Raw genomic sequence first — 22621 nt, 5'->3', positions numbered from 1 at the left:
ACGAAGGGCGAGATTTGCTTTTGGTTTTCTTCTCTCACTCTCGACACACACACACACACACACACACACACACACACACACACACACACACACACACGGAAACTGTCTATCGCGCTCTCTCTCTCACACGTATGCACGCGCGTCCGTACACGCACACACAACTACCTCTAGGGGGGCTTGAAAGGAGAAAAAAAGGCAGGAAGTACCAGTGAGAAGGCATACTTGATCACATGTACAAACACTGAACACAACTTAACATTCAGCCTGACACACCCCCCTAATGCACGCAGAACACTGAGCTCTGCAGGCAAACAAGCAATCCACGTATAATTTCACAGCCACATCATACCACACAGGGTTAATGTGATTTCCCACATCAGTGTGAGCTCGTGAAGTGGATCACGCTTTATTTTAGTCTGACTACAGCGATGCATGAGGCGTGCGTGCGCTCACTCGAAGCCTCGTGATTGAATGTGTGTAGAGGGCGTCTAGACTTTGTGTTTTAATGTTGGAGGCATGTTGAAAATGATGTTTTAAACTGGGGTTCACAAACAATAAAGAGTTCAACATCAGCAGTTGGAGATAAGCAATCTTCCTAAGTTTAAAACAGAGTTTTAGTTCCTTTAGAAAAGATAGAGAGCGTCTTCCATCCCAGAGACCAGACACAGGGCCAGTTGTGCAGAAACAGATTTAATGTAGCTTCCTCTCCCCGCCTGACTTAATTTTTCTGCTCTGGCTGCTGGGAAGAGACGGAACAGACTTTTGCGGATCCGGGAGGATGATTTGCAAACACATGTGCCACCTGCTGGACAAAACACACACCAATCATACAAGGACTCGCTCTTTGCCAAAGTCATTTCTACTCCCGATCTGTTGATGTTTATGAATAATCTAGTCTTTGTTTAGAATTATGCTGTCATGGTAAGAAGCACATGATTGCTTTAGATTCACGGGATAAAACATGTTTTGTTTCACAATACCCAAGCTTTGCTGTACAAAAAGCTGTTCAAATGTACGATTTTTCAGTATGATAGTATTACCCCATACTAACATGCATTTAAGATTATTAGACCCTGTTCCGTGAACATAAAACATGTGCTCTTCGTGTTAATATTTACCCATCTGCTTCTGACACACACACAAACTGCACTCACATCTCTGAGGCACTGCCTATTGTCAGGTCCCATTATATTCCACAGCATATCAAGGGAAATACACTGTCTGTTCTCTGTTTCTTTCTGTCACTAAAATATTCACATGGCAGAAGGAAACACATGAGGAAAGTCCTCTGTATAATACAAGCTATACTGTTCTTTACTGATCATAAAACAAGAAAGCTGAATTAAAACCACTTTTCTCATCTACATTTTTGCTAAAATATATATATAATATAAAACAAAGGAATATAAACATCACTTTATTGTGCAGTTTTACCTGCCTCTCTCATAAATATGTAACTACAAACAACAAAATAAAGGCTTTTACAAAGGGGACATTTTAAGAAACAGATTGGCATTTATTAAAGATTTCTGTGTCGACAGCAGTTAAGAAATAGGAGCAGTCATTACTCTCACTGATAACTGAGGAAAAGGACAGCAGTAATTCCCTTCAGTCCACCTCACTGTGACTTTTTATGAGGTGTGGTTCAACCTTGAAGCATCAACAGCACCCAAATTTAGTTCTCATCGCTCCACAGCTTTTGAAGAGAGGCCCAGAATTCAGGCCAAGTGAGACGGATGTTGCCAAGACTCCCCTGGTGTACTGGTGCTAAAAAGGCGACCAGTTTTGTCCTTTTATTTGGGCGTTTCAAATTAAAGGTCCATCATTTCATCCTCCAGAGTCTTACCACTGGTTTCGACATACCGCTCTTGCACGCCGAGTGTTCTGGAGTACTGTTAAGGAAAACACAGAGTAACACATTTTAAAATGTAAATTACTTTTAGAAGAATTAATCCAAAGTCATTACAAACACCAGAGTTCTCAGTTTGTGAGCCAGCTCCCGTAAATCTTAAGGTTTGATTTGAAACCAGATGAGTCACAGTGAGTCACCACAGTGAGTAGGTAAGGATACGAGTCGAACTGGAAGTCGGCCCCCACAGCAGCTGACATCATGGCCTGCAGATTCCTCTCCTCCAGGTCTCCGAAGCAGTAGCCATTGGCTTTGTCCACCGCCCGCAGGACCTGAATCATGCTCTCTTTGTCCTGGAGACCGAAAAAAAAAACATTCAGTAAGAGGGGATTTACCTACTGAAACTTACAACCTGCTAACAGAATATTTACTGAAAAAACTTCCACTGAACTGTAAGTATGAATGTGGACTTTTCCCTTTAAAGAATCACAAGCTATTAAACACCAAACTTTACCCAATGCTGAGAGTTAAGTGTCTGGCAAAAATGTTGAAATGTTTTTAAACTCCTCTCTCTTTAGTACTTTTGGTAACAACAGTAACTAGTGGCTGCTCAATTTAAAGAGGGTAGAAAAGCTGGAAATGCATCAAGTGTGCATTTCCACCATGATGGAAATAACAGTGCCATTTGTATAAATTACTAGTCTAATATGCAGTGATGGTCTAGACTCCTGTCTCTGGATACCCACACAGGATCGTATCAGTCTCCATAAAGAAATAATGTCAGGGAACAATACAGAGTGCAGGCAGCCCACTCCCTTTTTACAGTCCAATCAATCTGCACAAAGATCGATCCAGGGTTCAATTTCAAATGCTAAAAATGATTTACGATTTACTTGTTGAAGAGATGAAATGTGTGGTGAGTGACTTTTACAAATTCCTGGAAAGGAGCCATTTTGGCACAAGGTGGATTCATGTTGGGGTGTGAAGTGTTTGGAACGGTTCTTCTCAGTGTGGATGTTCTGTTATGTACAAACATATAATAAAGGAGTTACTGTACCCCATTCATCTGATAGTTAGAATGTGAGATAGTTTAATTAAGATCAAATGAATTCATATTTGTCCTATTTCATTTCAGTCAAAACATAAATTGTGTTTTAATGAGGTTTTTCAGTCAGTTCTTCAGTTTAAACTCAGAAATGAAGCCCTCAAGGCCTCTATCTGTTTACAACAGAGCCACGTTTGAGAGAGCTGGTCAGGCTACATTCGCTCTGTAAGTTTGCACTAAAACTCAGAGCACACTTGACATTTGGAAGTCATTGACCAATAATCTGTTCTTAAGAAAGGCAAGCTTTGTGTTTAAAATTTTTTTTTTTTTTTACAATTTTCTTTTTTTTCTTTTTGCTGTTTCAAAATGGCTGCAGAGCATGCAACCAAACAGAGATGTTAGAAAACATGCTAGTTGCTGAGTTGTTCAGATACAGAAACCAAGTATGAAACCCTATAAATACACAAAACCTGCACGTTCAGGCTGTTAAAATCACATTTATTGAAATCATAAAACTGTAAGATTAAAATGTTTAACAGTTTAGCCTGCTTTGGTTTCTTGGATATGCCTCCTTTCCAACCTAAAAGGCAGGACTGGATACAGGCCACCACGCCAGCCTTAGATTAAGCCGTAACCCTCATTTATTAGCCTTGAATAAATGTAGACTTCATAGAAATACATCTCTTCTTCACCTCTCCAAAACAGAAGCCTTCACAGCAAGCTGTGCTGTTCTACCACTACAGCTTTGTTATGTCTGCCACTGGCAACTTCTGTTTCATAGCAGCAAAAGCAGAAGTGAAATGAATGAAACATTGGAATCAGTTGGTACTTGGTAGCCATGAAAACACAAGTTCTGGTATCAGAATCCGTTTGAGTATAGGGAAAAACTACTATTGGAACGTCCCTAGAAAAAATTTTATGGCTGAAAAAACTACAATATGGTACAATGAACAACATATACGGTTAATGACAGCCATGTTCAGTTCACTTCTTATCAGCCTAACCCACACAAGCACTTTTTTAAATCAGGAAATCCCCACTGATTCCACTTAAACAAGATTGCATCATATTAGCTGGAATTTACGACCAGCAGTTGAAAATATGTTGAGTCACAGACGTTTTTTTTCTTTATAATGTGAAAAGAAATGCTTCAGAAACAGCCACCAGTAGTACCTGCACATTGAGCGGCACAAAGGAGACAAGGCTGTAGTCTTGAATGACCTCGGCCAGCTTTTCATTTAGATGGCGGAATTTCTTAAAGAAGGGGTCTACGGCCAGGTGATCGAGAAGATAGGTCAGGTCCATGACCTCTGTGTAGAAGTCAAGGTTGAACGCTGTACAAGAATACAAACAGGACAAACAGAATAATGCTAAATGTAACGCTTTTGTACATCTTCTTAGATTTTATGAATATGTTACAAAATTACTGATGTATGCCTGAAAAGTACAAGAACTAATCCTCTTTTGTAATATTTTTAGTGTGTGCTGGTACCATTTGTTTTGTTTGAGATAAAGTCAACTACACTTAACTCACCAAGTTTTCCATACTGCTCGATCAGGTCCATCTTGGAGAGGATGTTGACGTGGGGAAGCTCCACATGCAGCATGGTGGACAGGGACGTACATAACACAGAGATAAACTTGGCTGGATCAGCGCAGTAATGAGAGTCCACAAGGTGCACCGCGGTCAGCTTAAAGAAGAGAAATGAAGAACGACAGTCGTGAGACCTGTTTGTAGTCTTAAGATTAAACAATTTCTGTTTATTTTGTACATCATCTTCAAGGAAACTCACCCTGAAATTCCACTTCCCAAGCTGTGAGAAAATATTCTTCACTGAACTCTGATGGGTGTAGAGCTCCACTTGTCCAGGACAATCAAATAGGAAGTAACAGTCACTGTGCTGCTTCAGCTTGTTCTCTAACCAGTCCAGATTTGCTTCAACATACTCCATACAGTAGATGAGTCCACCGTTTGGCCCAAGCTTCAAGCCGTCCATGACATCATCCAGAGTGACCAACTCTGAGACATCTACCGCACAGGAGTACGGTAGTCCTTCATTGGCAGGGTCCATGTTCACCACAACCACCTTACGTCCTAAATGAGTGAGGAACTCCTGCATGCCTCGGCAGTAGGTGGTTTTTCCGGAACCTGGGGGTCCAATGACCACCTGGCCGAAGCGTAGAGAGTGCGTTTCTCCTGTCTGGCTGGACATGATGTCAGAGGTGTAAGAGGGGACTGAAGAGGATCACATTTGATGAGAGCTGGATGTCAGAGGGGCCACATGTGATGTCCTATGCAGAGTTGTCAGCATCCAAGGTGGTCTAGCAGAGTCACATCAGTTAGAGTCAGACATTAGCATAAAACAAACAAGTCCAGCCTTACTTACATTTACTACAAAAGGAAAGGGTCAACTCGATAGTTCAGCAGAAGTAAACAAATCTCTGAACCACAAACAACGATACACTTAATTAAGTGAAAGGAAAATGAAAAGTTTAACTGTGATAAAAATAAAAGTATGACTATCGTTAACTTCATGTTACGACTTAATGGTCCATTTATTTTAGATGTAATAAGTACTGATGGATAATTACCGTCTGCTGCCGTTTTGTTTGCATGCGTACATCGGCTGAAGCTAACTAGCTCAAGCTACTGTGAAGTACATCCGGGTTACGTCACCAAGGTGTCAAAATAAAAGCGGTATTTTTGTTTAGCATGCGGCACGAAATGTAGGCGAAGGACGGTTCAAAATCGTTGTTGGCACCACACTGGTGTTTTCTATACTATTCCATCCTAAGTCTCACATTATTAAGATTTGTTACATCTTCTTAAGAAAAAGATAACTCCATATATATGTAAAGCATTAACATAGTAATACAAGTTTTTGTTTGCTATTGAGTCAGGAGTTACATATCGAAGGCAGATAAACAGACAAAATCAGTACAAATCAAGTAAAAGGTTTCAAAAATGTTTTAATTGCACAAATAGACAAATACGGAGTACAAACTCTATAAAACAGTTTAAATTATAATTATTGTCATCTTCGTGGTCCAATGCTGCCCCCTGGCTGCCATCCTCGGTACTTCATACTAGTGTTTGGTTGACGTCTCAGCAAGGGGTCACCTCCATCTATGTTTTTGGGTTGATCATAGACTGTAGATATATGGAAATCTGTTCTGGCCTTTTTTCCTAGGTTTAAAACTAATTTCTCTCCATGATACCTGCAGAAAACAAATACAATAACATCAATGTACACTCACCCACAGGCAAGCAATTATATAATATTTGTAGTTTGTGTTTTTCGTGTTCATACACACCCAAAGCCTCTTTTACAGTTGGGATGTTGGCCCTCATTCTCAAGGGCTTCAGAAATCCCAACCTGACTGTGTCCTAACCCCTCACCATCCTTCCATCCCTGCTTTTCCATCAAGCGACGACCAAAGCCCTGTAAAGAACAAAAACATTATAAAATAGCTCACATAGGCTATGGTAGAAGAGGCGAAGTCAAATTAAAGAGCCATTTATCGTACCTTTGTAAACCTCTCAAATCTGCCAATAGCCTGACCGCGCCCAGATCGATCCTCAAGACCCTCCCTCAGCCGTTTTTCATACCTCATTCTGACATAGTCACGGGCATCCATGTCACCTCCATCTGTGAGAGACGGAGCTGGATTAGAGAAAACCTGGCTTTTCAGGCATAATTCACATCATCAAGCTTGACATACCTTTATCATAGTAAACACTCATGTCAACATCCCAGTCGTCTGTCGTCTGTTCATCAAAGTCTTAAAAGAGGAAACAAAGAGACATAAAGGTAATCAATATTTCAGTGAGCATATTTACTTTGTTAAAAGTAACAGGGACAGCAAAATTCACATACAGTTTATATGTGCTTTGAATCAATTCACTCAAATGTTGCACACAGAATTTGCTAAAAAATGTCATGTCAGTTTGACTTCCCATAACCATGCTGGAAACGTACCTCATATCCCAATATGTGATCTTTAACATATATATGATATGCCTGTGTCTTCTACTGAATGTTTAAACCACATAATGGATGTTTTTGCTGCATACCTCCTTCTTCCTCATGCCAGTATTGGGCGTCTGTGTAGAACACCAGACCTGAGCCGCCCTTCTCCCACTTCAACTCGATCTCCTCTTCATACAGCCTCTCTTTGCTTCGCTCCTGGCTCGTCACATCCTCGTGTAAAGCCTCGTGTCGCTCCCACTCCTCACAGCAGTCATCATCCTACAGCCAACAAGATGAATAAATGACAGACAACACAGTGATTGGAAAATGAAAACAGTTCAGCCAGCCATAAAACACAGCCAACAGATGTTAGCAATGAAAATGCACTTATATATTCATCCTGATACATATGACTCAATTTAAACATACATCATCTGCATTTGACTGTGCATCCTCCTCCTCTTCCTCCTCTTCCTCCTCTTCTTTCTGTGGCTCCTTCATCTCTGATGTCTTTGTGTAAAGTTTCTTCCTCCGTCCTGAGGGTGGAGCAGCCAAACTGCCTGGCCCTGATATTTCATGTCCAGCAGCTGTTAACACGGTCTCCTCTGTGGCAGGAAGTGTCCATGTGTCATAATACTGGAAAGGTACATTTCCATAACGGCGGTTGGAGCTGGTCTTGGGGAAAGTGAGGCCCAACTTCTTGATGAGACGCGGCGGCAGTCGGCAGGACTGGATGAGCTGTAGGAACACTTTGACTGGTGTGCCGACGTTCCCGTTCTGCATCAGAGCAGGTGGGTTCAGCTCAGATAAGCTTTTGAGGTCAGCCTCTGTGAAACACTCTGTTAAGGACACCCGGTACCTCTGCTCGTGCTTTGTTTTATAGGGGAATGACCCATCATCTGAAAGAACAAATAAACTATTAGATTCACAAGCATATATAACTCATCATGTCGCCATTAAACAGAGAGAAAAAAACAAGTAATTAACAGTAATAAACAATTACACCAACTTTAAGATACCATGGCATCAATTACATAATTTCTAGACTCTTTAAGTAACCGAGAAGGTTTGTCGCCTGATTGAACATCAAAAAAATGATTCTGATGATACATTTGTTACAGAGGCCTCAGTTTGGTCACTTAAAAACCTTTAATCCTATAAGATAAGATAAGATAGACTTTATTGATCCCCCATTGGGAGAAAGTCACTTGTTACAACAGCTCAAAGTAAAGGACAGGGTACGGCTATACTTCTCAAAATGCAACAAATCCATATCCCCAGTTTGTTATGCTCACTATACTGTATGTTATAGATTAGTAGTGTCCAAGCCCAAGCAAATATTACTCTATTTTAACAAAGCTACGAGAGCAACAGAGGATTTAAAAACCGTAAAACTGTTATCAAAGGCTGTGAAATAAGTTACTCCCCATGTGAAGGCTGACATTGTGTAAAATTAGCGGGATGGCCCTTTAATATGGCACAGTATGTCAAAAATATTTTGGAATTTCTTTATCCCCTGATCAGTTTAATAACAGGCAGGCACATAAACTCACAAACACTGTTATAAAACAGATATAATGTTCGCTAACCTTTGTCTTGTGAAACTTTAACTCTTTTGATAACACAACGATTAGACAGCCAGTTTCCTTTTGAGTCAATCCAGTGATTCCCTGAATACATCCGGACAAATCTGTCTGCGTCTTTAGCGTGAACTGAGACGATACAACAGCACGACTTCGCCGTCTTTTTCTTCTCAGAGGTCTGTTTTGTTTCTTGATCAGCCTCCGGAGGTTTGGAGCTGCCCCCCTCTTCTTCTCCGTCACCACACTCTGTCGTCTCGGTCACCTCGGACTCCCTGAGGACCTCCGGTCGATGTCTATAGTGAAAACAGTGAAAACCGCCGCTTTCAATGAACTGACTGAAATAATTTCTCAGATCCGCTGAGTGAAAGGTTACAGGGATGTTGCTAATAGCTATATACACAGATGTAACGACTTCAGAGTCCGCCATGATTGTTTTTTCATGTACGGGAAACGTCAACAGGACATGTAGAAATTACGTCACATCCGCTTCCTGGGCTTTCAGAAAATCCGATAACAGTGTTAAATATATTTCTACATATCTTAAAATTCTACATATTATCGCTCATATGCAGACATTTTTAATAGAGGAAAGCTAGCACACGAATACATACAGCTACTCAAAAATGGCAAGAACCCTTGAAATTGATGTGTACAATTTCAAAAGAAAAAACATGAGAAAGTTATAGAAAGAGACACAAAACCAAATAGTAACACATGGATTTGAAGGCAAATAAACAGTAGGGATTTTACTTCTTTTACTAGAGGACTAGAGTTACCCTTTTTCAGAAACATATTTACTATAATAATTTACATAATTTCTTGTAAACTGTGTACATTTCATATACATTTCCATATGAAAAATATATAGATAAAAGATACATTATCTCTATGTGCAATGACACTATAACAGTTTTGTTTTTTTTACATAGTTCTGTTTTGGCAACATGTCATTTAAAACTTTTACCTGGTTTTATGTCTTTACCATGAAAGTTACAGTCCGAATTAAATTCGGATTTCCAAAGAAATTGTATTTTTAAGGATTTAAATTAATGTACATTAACTGTTGTATTAAACACATATCAGTTTAGCCCATACAATACCTCACCAGGCTTTACTGGTGTCAGACCCAACCCCAGCTCTTTTGCAAGAAAAGAGAAGAACCATTAAAACCCTTTTTACAAACAGGGAAAAATGAACATACCTTTGTAGAGGCATTTTTAAGACCAACTTATCAAACAGAAGAATAATAATATTCAAAACCTTCTTTACATTCGAAGTTAAAGTGTTAAAAGGAAAAAAAAAAAGGTACAAAATGGTTAAAAGACACAGCAGTTGGGCTCAGTTTTCGACTTTTTTTCCCCGTTTTACAATTTTTTGATCTTTTAAAAATAAATGTTAAACTTTAAAATTACCACATTTTTCTCTTTTTACAAAACATCAAGAAATGTGTTCAGTCAGAGTTCATTAACCCCGTGTCTAACTCTCCCTTTGGCCTTCACCTCAGCGTTTATCATTGTGTTTTGATAGGAAAAGGTAGTAAAACCAGACCCGAGCGTCTGAACCCTGACATCACTTTACACATCAAATGATGTACTAATTGTGCATTAGTCATGAGCTGGCCACACTAATCCTCATTGAGTCATATATGTCTGGAAATCACAGATAAAAACATGAAAAATTGTGTTAAAAAGAGCTTCACTTTACAGGCAAGTTAGAAATTCCGTTTTATGATGAAATGACAGAATAGTGCTTATAAAATCCTAAAAGAATAAAATGTTCTAACATAGTATCGCACACACGTAACCTTGCTGTACCAAATATTTGTCTGTGCTGGAAATAAAAAACAAGGAAAGCACCGGAGTTTTGGGCTGTTCAAAATTTCATAAAGGTAAAGTTTGTAAGGGCTGTAAGGTCTCAAAAATAACTCACACTAGGGAATATAAAACATTTATCACAAAAAGCGTCTTTCATACCAAAAAGCTGAAGTAGTCAAATCTCTTAACACAAAGCAGTTTATAAAAAGTACAGCATATAATATGTCCAAAAACAACATTTAAATGAGGACATACGTAACCAGAGAATAACCAAACCAGAGCACCCAATGTCAGCTTCAGGTACTTGATAGTTTAGTCAACTTTGGGTCAGGACCCCAAAAGTGTTTAAGTTTAGCAATATGTTAGCTTACATTGTATGCTTTTCCAGGTATCCCTGGGTCAACATCAGACCAAGGCCTCACAGTACAGTATGTTGCTGCACAAATCTATATTATTTGGAGAGGGGAGTCACACTGCAAAACATTGACCATATTCTAATGTTGAGATGATGAAAAGTTGAAATAGTAGCTTTATTTTGAAGTCTGAAAAAGAAGCACGTTTGAACATTTAATCAGGATACAGTCACACTTTATTTTAGCAGTGTAATTAAAGACAATACAAAGAGCATCAAAGTACAAAAATTTTACAATATTTTTAAGATAATACTTTTTTCCCAGCATATGTCAAAAAAAAATTACTGACAAAGGGAAATAATTTGTGTGAGAAAATTATTTAGAAAAAATTGTAGTAAAACATTTGTTAAGTAGAGTAATTAATTACAAGTAGATTAATTTTAGGGCAAACCTGAAAAAAAAAGAAATTGTTACTTAAACTCCAGGAAATTCAAATACATTTGAAATTAATACAAGTTATTAAATCAATCACTAATACGATAATCATTAATTTTCAGATTACCCCTAACCTTTGAATTAACATCCTTGTAGAAACCGAGACGTGCAAATGTACCTGAGCTGTATGAGCAGTAGGTCAAGGTGAAGTGTCATGTACGAGACATGGTGTCCATCATGCACTGAGAGTTCAATGACCCCGAAAAACTAAGGAAAGTCAATATTCGACGGAAACCTTGGAAGAAAAGCAAACTGTGTTTCAGTTGATGGAGGAAAAGTTGACACAATTCTCTTCAAAACAATCAAATCATTACAGCCTTAAATTGACGAAACAGTCTGACGAAAGTTTTTTAATAATAGTAAAATTTCAGGATCCTGTTCAGGTGCCAACCATTACATCATGCTCCATCAGACCTGGGATGCCTCCCTTTACTTGATACCAGAATACAGCAATTGTTCCGCTTATAGAATGAAGGACATTTTATTTTTACAGTCTTGAATTTTGAGATAAGCGTCTGTCCTCCGTGTCCGTCTCTGCCTGCTCCTAACCTCTATAAACACGAGTCTTATCTGACACATTTACAACTGTCAGCGTGCTTCTTGAAGCCTGAGGACTGCCGGGTGCATTACAGGTCACTCTGCTGAAAGGATCACATACATACATAGTGACTGTTTCATCATGTTTTTAAAGCTTCAGTCTGTTGTGATTTAGCTCATTTGAGCGTACAGATATGTCACGTCTTATATTTAATAACGCAGATTAATAACGAGTATCTGAATGAGATCACTGCAGGAATGAGAGCATATTCTGGATAGTTCTTTGAAGGAAAGAAATGAGTAAAGACTGATTAAGTAAAACAAATACTTGGTGACTGGTGCTGCCAGTAGTGTCTGGCTTGTAATCTCTTTATTGCAGTCATTCACTTCATGCTCTGACCTTGACTCCTCCGCTCTGTGGTTCAACTCTTCCTCCGTAATTTCCCTCCTATGAAGGTTTCAGGCTTCACCAGGTGTCCTGTCAAAGAAAAGCACATAGCATGTTGTATATTGTGTCACCTGTCACTATAAAATGTAGTAAACACTTAAGTTAGAACCATTGAAAATGTGCGGTTTGTTTATATGTGACAATAATAAAGTCATTTGCTTATCAGTGTCGGCCCTCCGTGCCAGGCACCGGGGAGATAAGGAATTAAGGTGAACATATTTAAATGACAAGGGGAACATTGTGTCACTTGTTACTCATCATAAAGAGGAATTTCTCAAATTTTCTCATCCAAGTTTTATTGTTTCAGAGTAAAAACTATTTCTTTTATAGCCTAAAAAGAAAAATATACTGAACCTTCTCCAGTGACATTTAAAGAAAGGTTTGTTTTCTAATCTATCTATCTATCTATTAACACGCTAACTAGCTAGTGCTAAATAGCTAGCAAGCAACCATTTCTTTCCTTAAATTATGTAACACTTAATGTTGACATCTATCTATCTGTCTATCTGTCTGTCTGTGTTCATCCAGCAATGACATACCTTTCAGCCTCAACTGTACTTTACATTGAGTGCTAGATTGCCAATGTTAGCAAGCTAACAATAAGAATGCTAACAACGTTATTACTGTTTGCATGTTAGCATGATGGCATTTGCACCTTGCTCAAAAACATGTTGAGCTTGTTAGACTCCATATGTAGGCTACAAATTTTATGTGAAAGTAAAACTCACAAAACAAAAACGTTTTATTAACAATTAGCTGGATAAATATTATCTCAAAAATAATCAATTTTATTAACACCATGAGGTTGAAATTTTTAGTTTATTTTAAAAAGTGTCTATTGGATTGGCTACTAATAAATTCGGCACACAATTGCGTCCCTCTTAGGATTATTTTTTAATAATTTTGACCCCTTAACTTTCGGCCTCAACTGTATGTTAACTGCTAATTAGCAAATGTTTGCTAGCTAACATTTAACAATGCAAGTGATGTTTTTGCTGTTAGCATGAGGGTATTCGCACCTAGCTCAAAAGCTACATGCTACATGGTACATGGTAAGCTTGTTAAACTCTATAGGCCTACGTAGACATTTTTGGGAAAGTTAAATGCAAAACGATTTATTAACAATTAGCTGAATATTATCTTATAAATTATTCTTGTCTGGTCAAAATATTGGTGTTGTTGGTGATTTAGGGAGGGTGGTTTGGGGCACTCAAAACATCAGTGTTCCTAAAAACCTAACTTTGGACATTTAGAGCTGTTAGGCAAGTCATGTTTGACTTTAATTCAGTTTCAACAATGTTAAAGATAAAAAAATAAAAATAAAATGAGCTTGGATCGGGCTGTTTATGACACAAATTAAGGTTTTCAAAATTCCAATGCTGTTCTATGACTACAATAAGAGGAATTTATTGACCAAAAAAATAAGCTTGCATACACCTCATAAGGACTTGTAGGTCAATGCCCTCTCTCAGCTCTGGCCTCTTTCCAGCGTTGCAGGTGTGAGCTGGCAGTGCGCGGGGACACAAAACAGGCCTGATTACCTCTGCAGTCCTTGGTAGCTTGGTACTGCCTGGGTTAATGACACCAGCTACGAGATAAGGCCCAGCCCTCTTGATATCCAGGCGTTACTCCACCAGCTCCGCTTCATTGAGAAAAGCTTATCGGTTTCCCAGGGTTATTCCATCAGTCACCTGGCAGAGCACATGGTTGTTTTTCACAGAGAGTATTGACAAGTCAAGGTCCACTTTGCAGGCAGGGCTGGGCGTATAAATGCAGGAGCACAGGAGGAAGCAGCTGCAGAAGCTCATGAGGAGGCGTCTTACATATAACCACATAGATTTCTAGAAGCTCTAAAATGGATAACGGGTGTCATTGTTCAGCCAGCAGTGACAGGCTCTCCAATCCTATCCTCTACAACATCCTGAGCCAAATGGATAACAGCAAAACAAGCCAAAACAGCCTCAACTACAAATCAATAGCTCATAGATGTAACTGTGAGCAGCGGCGGACAGTGTGCTTGAAAAGGACGTCTGAGATCTGTAAAGAAGCTTCAGCAGTTCTGGTTAAAACCGTCCAGTTCATGAAGAACTTACCTGCGTTCAACCAGATGCCTCCAAACGATCAATTCGCACTTCTAAAGAGCTGCTGGGCGCCGCTCTTCATCTTGGGTCTGGCCCAGGAGCACGTGGACTTCGAGGTGATGGACACTCCTGCAGACAGCATGCTGAAAAAGATTCTCCTCAACCGGCAGGAGAGCCCAGAGATGGAGAGGGAGCAGCCCATCATGGCCGGGGTCAGCAAGCTCAAGTCCTGCCTCAAAAAGTTCTGGAGCTTGGATTTGAGCCCGAAGGAGTACGCATACCTCAAAGGGACCACGATATTTAACCCAGGTATGTACTCATTTGATAAAACAAAATAAATTACATCTTAAAGAACACAAAACCTGCATTATGTAACTCTAATATCTTGTTTTTTGCATTCAACAGATGTCCCAGATTTAAAGTCAGCTCTGTTTGTTGAAGGCCTGCAGCAGGAGGCCCAGCACGCCCTCAGCGAAGTGGTCCGGCTCCTTCACCCGGGGGACAGAGAGCGCTTTGCTCGGATCCTCCTCACGGCCTCCATGCTGCAGAGCATTACGCCCAGCCTCATCTCAGAACTCTTCTTCAGGCCTGTGATAGGCCAGGCCGACCTGCTGGAGCTGCTGGTCGACATGCTCTTCTGCAGGTAGAAGAGGGCTGCATGTGACTGTCCTGGAGGAATCTTATTTTTCTAACAGAGATGATGCAGGACTTTTTGTTGGCCGACTGAAAGGACAGAGAAAGACAGTGGACCGCTCGGAAAAGCACTTAAAACGGCCTCAAAATGCTGGGAGAATTGATGAACATGAATCTACGCATTACTCACATTTACACTAAAGCTGAGGTCACTTTTACCCAGACTGAAAAGATTGTATCCACTGAAATGGAAAGACAGACCGTTTTTTTATTATTCTGTATCTCATGTTAAAGATATTTCTTGTTTGCTACAATGTTGTAAATAAATGTCAAACTACATTTCAAATAAATATATTTTTCTACGTGATATAAAGGTGAAGTTCTGTCTCAATCATTTAAAAAGGCACACAGCACGCCTCATATGCCAGGCATTACACCGATTATGACACACTGTCCTGAACATCGTCATCCGCACAATTTATTTGCTCGATTATGTTGTGCTGCCAAGCGTTGCTCAAGAACATTTATTTTAGATTCTTGTCAGGACGCCAAAGTTTCCACAGATAGATAATATGTCAAATTGGATTTCCAATAAATGTTTTTTAAAAAAAGCTTGTAAAATAGTGATTATGGGTTCTTTTCAAAAGTATTGCATAAAGCTCATATTAAGAAACACTTCTGATTCATGCCTGCCGTGCTCTTCTTGTTTTACCAGATTGTATTCAACCACAGTTAGTTTTGTATTTCTCTGACTGTACACCTCACCACTTCACTGTGTGAAAGTTATACCACGCTTCGCTTCATTAGGACAAAGAGGCGGATGAATATAGTTCGCTTGTGTTTCTTGAAACATTTCAAAGTTCACAGCACTGATGCATTTCCCCAAAGAAATGTAACTAAAGTTGACCTGTAGAAGGCTTTACTGTAACCTAAACCTTCAATAAATGTGTCAAAAATGGTTTTTTGAAGCAAAATAGCACTTAAATTGTGCATGTAGTGTGAGGAAAACACAACACAGTGACTGACAAACAAGTCACAAATTGTCGAGAAGAATTTTACATTTTGTTTTGGCGACTGTCTTTCGAGAATTGAGTCAGACAATCTAAGAAAGCTCCGTAGTATATTGTTTTCTTCAGTGGTACTTTATCTCCCTCTAATGGAAAATAGTGGAAGTCACATCTTCACTCTGAGATACAGATGCGTACAAATTGGAATTAAACGTATTGCAGCATTCACAAAAAGTTAACAAAATAACAAATTAATTATCACTTTTCCTGCACACTTTACTTTAGAGGAAGTTTCTGAATGATACAATGGAGTTTCCTAAAATAAATCTGAGCTGGCTGTCAATCTGTCTGCTCTTTAATGTAGAATGAGCACCACTTGATTCATCCCATATAGTCAGTGGCTTGTTAGCTGTGAAACAGTGAGCCTCTGCATGACACCTCATACAGGTAAAACAGGAATGTGCTGGTGGGGGCAGAGAGCCAGGGGAAACGGGGTTACACAGGGCGACTGAACGCACAGAGAAGCATGACTAACATTTGGCACAGAAATGTTCAGATTGTTTGCTCATTTGTAGTTTGCTGAGCTTTGAAACGTCCTTTGATCCACATAATATCATTGTTTTAAAATTTTAGAATAGTCCCTTGATGTTTGTGCGACTAGCTTCCTTATTCTGTGCCGTTTACACGTGATGACAGTAAACTTCTGAAGTCATTAGACCGAGTACAGCTGGGGGCAGAACTGTGTACCTTATAGAAACTTCCTTATAGGTGTATAAAGGAGGACTTTGGGATTAGTTCCTGAAATCAGGCTGGTTTTCTGCACTGCTTCTTCCCTTTGCAATGAACGACAAAGACAAACCCCAGGATTTTATTTCCTTTCTGCCAGAACCAGCCGAACGAGTTTCTTCTTCTGCTGAGGGCGGAATAAGCCTGCCTGCCTGCTGCAACACAGTGACCTCGGGGAGATGAGCTTGACAACAATAATCCACCAGATAAAGAGGAAAAGAAGGCTGAAGAGAGAAAGCAATGCGCTGGAATGACTTGTTGATATACGAGAGGCAATAATTAGGTGCAAATCAATGGAGCGGCTTACAGTCATGCAACATAAATGTGTTATTTCAGCTTCTGTGGTGAAAGAAAACAGCATGGAGCTGTTTCTCCCATTCCCAGCCAACTAAAAGGATAAATAAATGACTTCCAAATACACATGAAGATAACTCCTTCTGTTATGAAAAGGCATAAACAAGCATGGAGACTTTTATTTTGTTAAAAACAGGACTTATCTGTGAATAAAAAAACGGTTTGACAACCAAGAAAGTAACATTGCCTTAAATTATGTACAAGGAAATATGGCTTAACGTAGCAGTTTTCAGGTCAAAACATGCTTTAAAAGGAGTCTAGATGGCAGGAGTCACTACATACACACAAAGCACACACAATGGCTCGCAAAAACAATCACACAGTCAAGAATGAGGACGGTTATGTTTCCATCAGTCTCTGTCCTCTGGTCTGACTGTTCGGATCCCGTGGAGGAGTGTAGTCACGTTTCTTTAAACACTGCAGACAAATACATAAAAACGCACATCGTTTCCTCAGACGGTCATTTACTGGAGAGATAAAAGCTCCATGGATTTAAATGACACTCCAATAGCAAACATTAGCCGGACCACTAAAAGGAGGAGTACAGCCCACAGGTAAAGGTGCTCCAGTCAGTAACAGCAAGAAAATAATACGGTACAAGGATATGATTGTCCTTTATGTTGGCTACATCACTTGTCAAAGTAGGTACTCTTGTTTCTGTGTTCAGAGCAGCAGAGGAGCGCCTGAGGAGTCCGTTTCCGTGTCATGGTGGTAGGCTGAGTAGGCTGTGGCGGTGCTGGAGGAGTATGCTGCAGGAGAGAGAGATGTATTTAATGCACTCAAAGAAAACACATTGCAGTAACATAAACATGAGATATTAAAGTTGATGGCGCATCCCCCGGGCTGCCATGTGAAAGTTGTGGAAACACAATGTGGTGCACCCTCACTGAAAGACATGTAACGTGACACCCCGTCCTTTTAACCGCCTCTTTGCAGAACAACAGCTGAAAGAACCGTAATCCATCTGTAACCAGAGCGCTTCGCTAAAATGACATAAGACGTTCTGTGGCGTATATTTAATGCGACTCGATCAGGTGGTGTAGCATGACAGCTGAGCTGCAGGGGGAGAATGAGGCAGATTGATGGGTGGGTGTAAGGTGGCAGATGAAGGGAGGAGGCAGCTAATGAGCGAGGGATTGTAATATGCAGAGAAAAGGGCAGGAATGCAGCGCTTTCACTGCATACAGAGAGGTATGTTAGAGGAAAGTAGAGAGGAGGTGAGAAACCGCCTGCAGCTGCAGCAGGTACAATGGATTTGCACAGAGTGAGCCTCGCACTCAGATTCACCGGGGTAGTAATTACATCTCAATACCCTGGACAAGTGAAGACGATGAATGCATCTATTAATAAAGCGTGCAGTACTTCTAACCACTAATCACACACCCCTACACTCTGCTGATAATTGATTCTGGATGTTATTCAACTCGAAATTCCTCCTTCGCTCATTTATTCAGGCTCAAATTGTTCTGGAAAATTCCCTCATGCACTCACTTCTCCCGCTGTAGTGTCTCATTTTCCTCGCCAGCTCGTCCGATTGCGTCTGCTCCGACACTTTCACCTCCGGAACTGTATCAGGGGACAGAAAGACTGAATGAGCAGCAGCTTCAGCAGACACGGTTTTAAAAATAATCAGCTCATCCCTGCTATTGTGAAATGTGTTTTAAGAGACAGAGTGTACCTGTATCAACTTGTCTCGGATGAACCAATTATTATTAGGTCACTGCCTGTAAAATGCCCCACGTATTAGTGCTTAAAACTATGAGGCAAACAAAAGCGCTTCAACAGACACTATGAGTCATTTAGGGAAACAGATCATATGATTGGTATATCTGGTATGCTGCAGGGAGGCAGAGCTGAAACATCTTGAGTCCTGTATATTAGTGATTGTTTATAAAATGTTGCATAATTTCCTTACAGTCACTGCTCATGAAAGTGTTGGTCATGGTCTCGTTGCCGCTGTCAGGCAGGGTCCCATCGCTCCTCCCGTTAGGGCGCTGTTCCCCCTTCGACTGGGGGCTCTTGTACCTCTTGTTCTTCCTCGTGCTGATGCGGATGACTCCGTGCACCAGCTTGCACTCGGCCTCCTGCTCCTCCAGGTTATAGTCTTGGGCGATGCTGTAGATGAGCTCACTGATCTCGTTGGTCTTGCGGGAGAAAGAGGAGTCGGAGGTGCATTTTGCCAGCTGGTCGATCTGGTGCAGGGCGTAAAGCTCCAGCAGCTTCTTGGTGATCAGAGAGTCAATGTCCGTGCCCGTGTCGCTCAGATCGTCCAAGTCATAGTCCTCACGGGATAACAGGCTGGTGTTGCTGATAGGTCGCTGGCTTTCCCCTTTGCCAGGCGCGCGGGTTCGTTTAGGGGCAGGAGCCGGGTACCGTACGAACTGACCTGCGATGCGCACATCCGGGTAGCGGAAGCTGTCACTTGTTGGCAACTTTGACACTTTAGGAGACTTCCTGGACTCCAAAGGGACGCCACAAGTGGGGTTGGAAACAGCCATACCATTAGGAGGGTGAGGCTCAGTCCCTGCTTTAGGGGGATGGTCTGTGGAGCTCTCATTAACAGGCAGGCAGGGCTCCCGGCTGCCATAAAATCCACAGGTCAGTACACAGCAGATAAGAGCCTTACAGCCGCTCCAGCCCATGGACGCACAGGAGCCACAGGCATGTCTGCTGGCGGGCGTGTTGTCTGCTGACCCGGGAATAAATCCTATCGTCTCCGAGCCCCTTCCCGTGCCATTCCTCGGGTGGCCCCTGCTGCGGCCGTACTTGTTGTCTGAATATCGGGAGTGGTCAGTGTGGTGCTCTTTCGGATGGTGCTCCCCATGAGGGTCCTTGTACGAGTCCTGGCTGCTCTCCCTGGATATAGTCCGATTCTGGCGGTACTTTTCGCCCCTGGTGCCGGAGCTGTGGTGTTTGTGGTGGCGGGACGCCTGGGGAGCCCCTGTGCTGTGGCCAGGCATGGCTCAGAATGCCTGGGACCTGGAGTGGGAGAGTCATGTTTAGAAATAATAACCAGGTGTAAACCCCACTTCTGTTTCTACACAGGGTTAAAACAGTGAACGCATCATGGTACATTAAAACACCCTGCATTGAAGATGTATGTAGTAAACACCGCACGCTTCCAGTAAGTAGCCTCCCCTGAAGTCCTGAGAATGTAAATAAGAGCGAGTGCTTTGATTGCTGCCTTGATAATAATTTGGCCCATTTCGTCGCGCCCTTGTTTGTCTTACAGTAACTTCAGTTCACACCAAACCTCATTGAACTTCAAACCGTTTTTAACTTGGCTTAAAAAACGCTCACTTACCGCATAAGAGGAAACACTTATGGCTGTCTTTTATCCCAGGTAACTTGTTCAGCGAGCAAACCGCGGAAGTCTCACACAGAAAACTTGAGCTCGCGCCTCAGACAGAAAAAGAAAGACTTCGCTATCGACCGCCCACGGATTTCCAGGTGACTTTACACAAAATATATAAACTTTTGCTTTAACTTAAAGACGGGTTGCTCGACCGAACAACGCAACTCGGCTCATTCGTGTCGCCTCCTGTTTGTTAAACTCAGTCTTGTGAAGCCGAGAGTCTCCCAATGTTTGGCTATTACCTGCGGCTACAGCTAATCCCAGATTCTACACCCACCCACAGGTGAGTGGTGACGTCACGCGAGGCGGATATAACACAGAAGCAGGGAAGAGGGTAAAAAAAAAAAGAGGACATGGGAATAATAAGAAAGAAAGAAATGTGAAGGAAGAAGAAGGGGAAAATAGATATAAAACGTGATATTTCCACAGTAGATAAGTCGGTATGTTTGATGCAATTTAACAACTGCTGGTGAAACTTTACATGAATTTATTTATTTACAAGTGGACTTTTTCACATGAACACATGCTGTAAATACACAGGCACACAAGGTTGCGCTACTGCAGACCCAGCAGGTGTTTCCCTGAAAAGTATTTTTCATCGTGCCCTACTTTTCCCTCTGTGGAAACACTTAATCACCCACTCTTTGAACTGAAGTAGTAGGGTCACCTGGAAGAATAATAGGCTACGAGTCTGAACAGCACGGTGTCTTGTGGTTTCATTGCAGTCACAATAAAACAGGAGCACCAAAAATACAAAATGTTATTTTATTGTATTATGAATGTAAATACAAGTTTCATGCCACACAGTAGCTGTAACATCTACTCTCTTCTATAATTCAGATCACATTTTTTGAGTTCTAGCACAAAAAAGACGCATGCTTAATTGAATTTAAGGATTGTTTTTCTTTTATTTCATTCTAGCATACTTTTGTAAAGGTCTATTATAAAATGTTCTGGGTGTCTACAGTTTCTAATACAAGCCAACATTTTTCATGCCACTGACCTACCATTTTTAATTTATCTTTCTGGCAGTTTTCTGGCAGCTGATACCAAAAAGCAAAGAAAAAAAAACACATCTAATAAAATGTATTTGCTATGTTATGTTTTCAGGTAGGCTATGTATTATATTTCTTGACAAAAACTATGATAAACACACATTAAGGTCAATTTAAAGATACAATGCTGCGATGCCAAAACAAAAAAGGCACTTTAAGGTGAGGTTAACTGCTGTATTTACTGGAATCTTATCATTCTAAATCTACTTGTATACACTATTTACAACTACATCTACCTCACACTTTGTTCTAGCTTCATAGGCCCACAGGTGGAGACGTTGTCACCTGTTTGACCTGTGTGTCAGTAGGAATAATATAGGTGTCATTAGGCAGGTGCTGTGACAGAGCCAGTCCTGAATGGCCCTGTGCTCTCTTGCCCCGGTTACCTGCTTGGATGTGCCCCAGCCGAGGGTCTGAGTCAATCTCATACCGGTAGTGATATCCTTCCAGAACGTCCCGACATGCATCTCTCATATCATTGATCCACTTCTTCATACCTTTGCGATTCAGGTAGAGCACAAAGAGAAACATCATGCCCACAAACCCAAGAACGAGCCCGAGGAAGACATAAGACGTCTGCAGGGTGAGGTCGGCTGCCTCTGCTTGGACTGCAACGACACATCCAATAGCCTGGACGCTGAGTCCTCGCACCTGTGTGTTGCTTAACGTTTTTGGGGAAGTGCACCTCACAGCTTCTACGTCTACCTGAACTCTGGATTCGTTCAGCCAGGCCACAAACTCTTGGATCTCACAGGAGCAAGCGTAGGGGTTGTGACCAAGAAGAATCCGGATATTGCCAAGCTTCTCCATCTCCTGCAGAGCGTCCGCCATGAAGGTCCTGAAGTCATTGTGTGTGAGGTCCAGCACCTGCAGATGGTTCAGGCCAGAGAAGGTCCCGCTGTAGACTGCCACCAGGGAGTTGTTGGTGAGGAAGAGCTGCTGCAGGTTGGGAAGGTGGGCGAACATGCCAGGGGGCAGCAGAGCGAGGTGGTTCCCAGAGAGGTCGAGGCGGAGGAGGCCCCCGAGGCCGCCCCAGCGCAGAGCCGTGGTGAGGTCCGTGAGGGCGGTGAAGTTGTGCAGCGAGCGGCTCAGATTGAGCTCCTGAAGCGGGCTGCCGGGTATGCTGAGGGCTTCTGGATGGATGAGAGCCAGCTGGTTCCCGCTGAGGTCCAGGAAGCGCAGGTTGAGGAGGGCAGAGAAGCTGTGGGACACCATCTCTGTGATCCTGCGAACAGCACTAACACTGTTACATATA

At 41.4% G+C, this 22621-nt stretch overlaps 5 protein-coding genes across 5 annotated transcripts; 1 reads left to right on the top strand and 4 right to left on the bottom strand.

The window, feature by feature from the left end:
- Positions 1-1493: 1493 nt before the first annotated feature.
- gpn2 (GPN-loop GTPase 2) lies at positions 1494-5552 on the bottom strand. The gene is made up of 6 exons (XM_069656677.1): positions 5487-5552; positions 4688-5216; positions 4429-4585; positions 4068-4228; positions 2072-2202; positions 1494-1884 (listed from the first exon to the last, which is right to left on the bottom strand). Exons 2-6 carry the CDS (start codon positions 5105-5107, stop codon positions 1812-1814), a joined length of 942 nt encoding a protein of 313 aa, XP_069512778.1. The 5' UTR covers positions 5108-5216; positions 5487-5552; the 3' UTR covers positions 1494-1811.
- Positions 5553-5867: 315 nt separating this feature from the next.
- gpatch3 (G patch domain containing 3) lies at positions 5868-8886 on the bottom strand. Its single transcript, XM_069656804.1, has 7 exons — positions 8455-8886; positions 7295-7764; positions 6970-7144; positions 6618-6677; positions 6423-6544; positions 6210-6337; positions 5868-6113 (listed from the first exon to the last, which is right to left on the bottom strand). Exons 1-7 carry the CDS (start codon positions 8873-8875, stop codon positions 5930-5932), a joined length of 1560 nt encoding a protein of 519 aa, XP_069512905.1. The 5' UTR covers positions 8876-8886; the 3' UTR covers positions 5868-5929.
- A 5064-nt stretch (positions 8887-13950) lies between these two features.
- On the top strand, positions 13951-14823 carry nr0b2a (nuclear receptor subfamily 0, group B, member 2a). Its single transcript, XM_069656979.1, has 2 exons — positions 13951-14485; positions 14582-14823. Exons 1-2 carry the CDS (start codon positions 13951-13953, stop codon positions 14821-14823), a joined length of 777 nt encoding a protein of 258 aa, XP_069513080.1.
- Positions 14824-17068: 2245 nt separating this feature from the next.
- kdf1a (keratinocyte differentiation factor 1a) lies at positions 17069-20551 on the bottom strand. Its single transcript, XM_069656663.1, has 4 exons — positions 20261-20551; positions 18872-19935; positions 18448-18522; positions 17069-17705 (listed from the first exon to the last, which is right to left on the bottom strand). Exons 2-4 carry the CDS (start codon positions 19914-19916, stop codon positions 17620-17622), a joined length of 1206 nt encoding a protein of 401 aa, XP_069512764.1. The 5' UTR covers positions 19917-19935; positions 20261-20551; the 3' UTR covers positions 17069-17619.
- Positions 20552-21116: 565 nt separating this feature from the next.
- On the bottom strand, positions 21117-22584 carry tpbg1a (trophoblast glycoprotein 1a). The gene has a single exon (XM_069655983.1). The coding sequence runs from the start codon at positions 22579-22581 to the stop codon at positions 21622-21624; it is 960 nt and encodes a 319-aa protein (XP_069512084.1). The 5' UTR covers positions 22582-22584; the 3' UTR covers positions 21117-21621.
- Positions 22585-22621: the final 37 nt, after the last annotated feature.

This window comes from Semicossyphus pulcher, unplaced genomic scaffold, assembly GCF_022749685.1.
Source record: "Semicossyphus pulcher isolate SPU_LCO1_2020_fin unplaced genomic scaffold, fSemPul1.0.p SCAF_9, whole genome shotgun sequence".
In the NCBI taxonomy this organism is placed as follows: domain Eukaryota; kingdom Metazoa; phylum Chordata; class Actinopteri; order Labriformes; family Labridae; genus Semicossyphus; species Semicossyphus pulcher.
The sequence above is the reverse complement of the archived record's forward strand: the minus strand, read 5'-3'. Positions and strand labels throughout refer to the sequence as shown.

Excerpts from the sequence above, each read along its gene's own strand:
- gpn2 (XM_069656677.1), bottom strand. The coding sequence starts at position 5,107 with ATGTCCAGCCAGACAGGAGAAACGCACTCTCTACGCTTCGGCCAGGTG. Across the intron at positions 4,229-4,428 it reads CGAGCAGTATGGAAAACTTG|CGTTCAACCTTGACTTCTAC; the intron begins GTGAGTTAAGTG and ends ATTCTTGTACAG. Across the intron at positions 2,203-4,067 it reads TTGTGCCGCTCAATGTGCAG|GACAAAGAGAGCATGATTCA; the intron begins GTACTACTGGTG and ends TTCGGTCTCCAG.
- gpatch3 (XM_069656804.1), bottom strand. The coding sequence starts at position 8,875 with ATGGCGGACTCTGAAGTCGTTACATCTGTGTATATAGCTATTAGCAAC. Across the intron at positions 6,678-6,969 it reads CTGGCATGAGGAAGAAGGAG|ACTTTGATGAACAGACGACA; the intron begins GTATGCAGCAAA and ends TCCTCTTTTAAG. Across the intron at positions 6,545-6,617 it reads GAGTGTTTACTATGATAAAG|ATGGAGGTGACATGGATGCC; the intron begins GTATGTCAAGCT and ends CGTCTCTCACAG.
- nr0b2a (XM_069656979.1), top strand. The coding sequence starts at position 13,951 with ATGGATAACGGGTGTCATTGTTCAGCCAGCAGTGACAGGCTCTCCAAT. Across the intron at positions 14,486-14,581 it reads GACCACGATATTTAACCCAG|ATGTCCCAGATTTAAAGTCA; the intron begins GTATGTACTCAT and ends TGCATTCAACAG.
- kdf1a (XM_069656663.1), bottom strand. The coding sequence starts at position 19,916 with ATGCCTGGCCACAGCACAGGGGCTCCCCAGGCGTCCCGCCACCACAAA. Across the intron at positions 18,523-18,871 it reads CACTTTCATGAGCAGTGACT|TTCCGGAGGTGAAAGTGTCG; the intron begins GTAAGGAAATTA and ends CCCCTGATACAG. Across the intron at positions 17,706-18,447 it reads GAGACACTACAGCGGGAGAA|CATACTCCTCCAGCACCGCC; the intron begins GTGAGTGCATGA and ends TCTCTCCTGCAG.
- tpbg1a (XM_069655983.1), bottom strand. The coding sequence starts at position 22,581 with ATGGTGTCCCACAGCTTCTCTGCCCTCCTCAACCTGCGCTTCCTGGAC.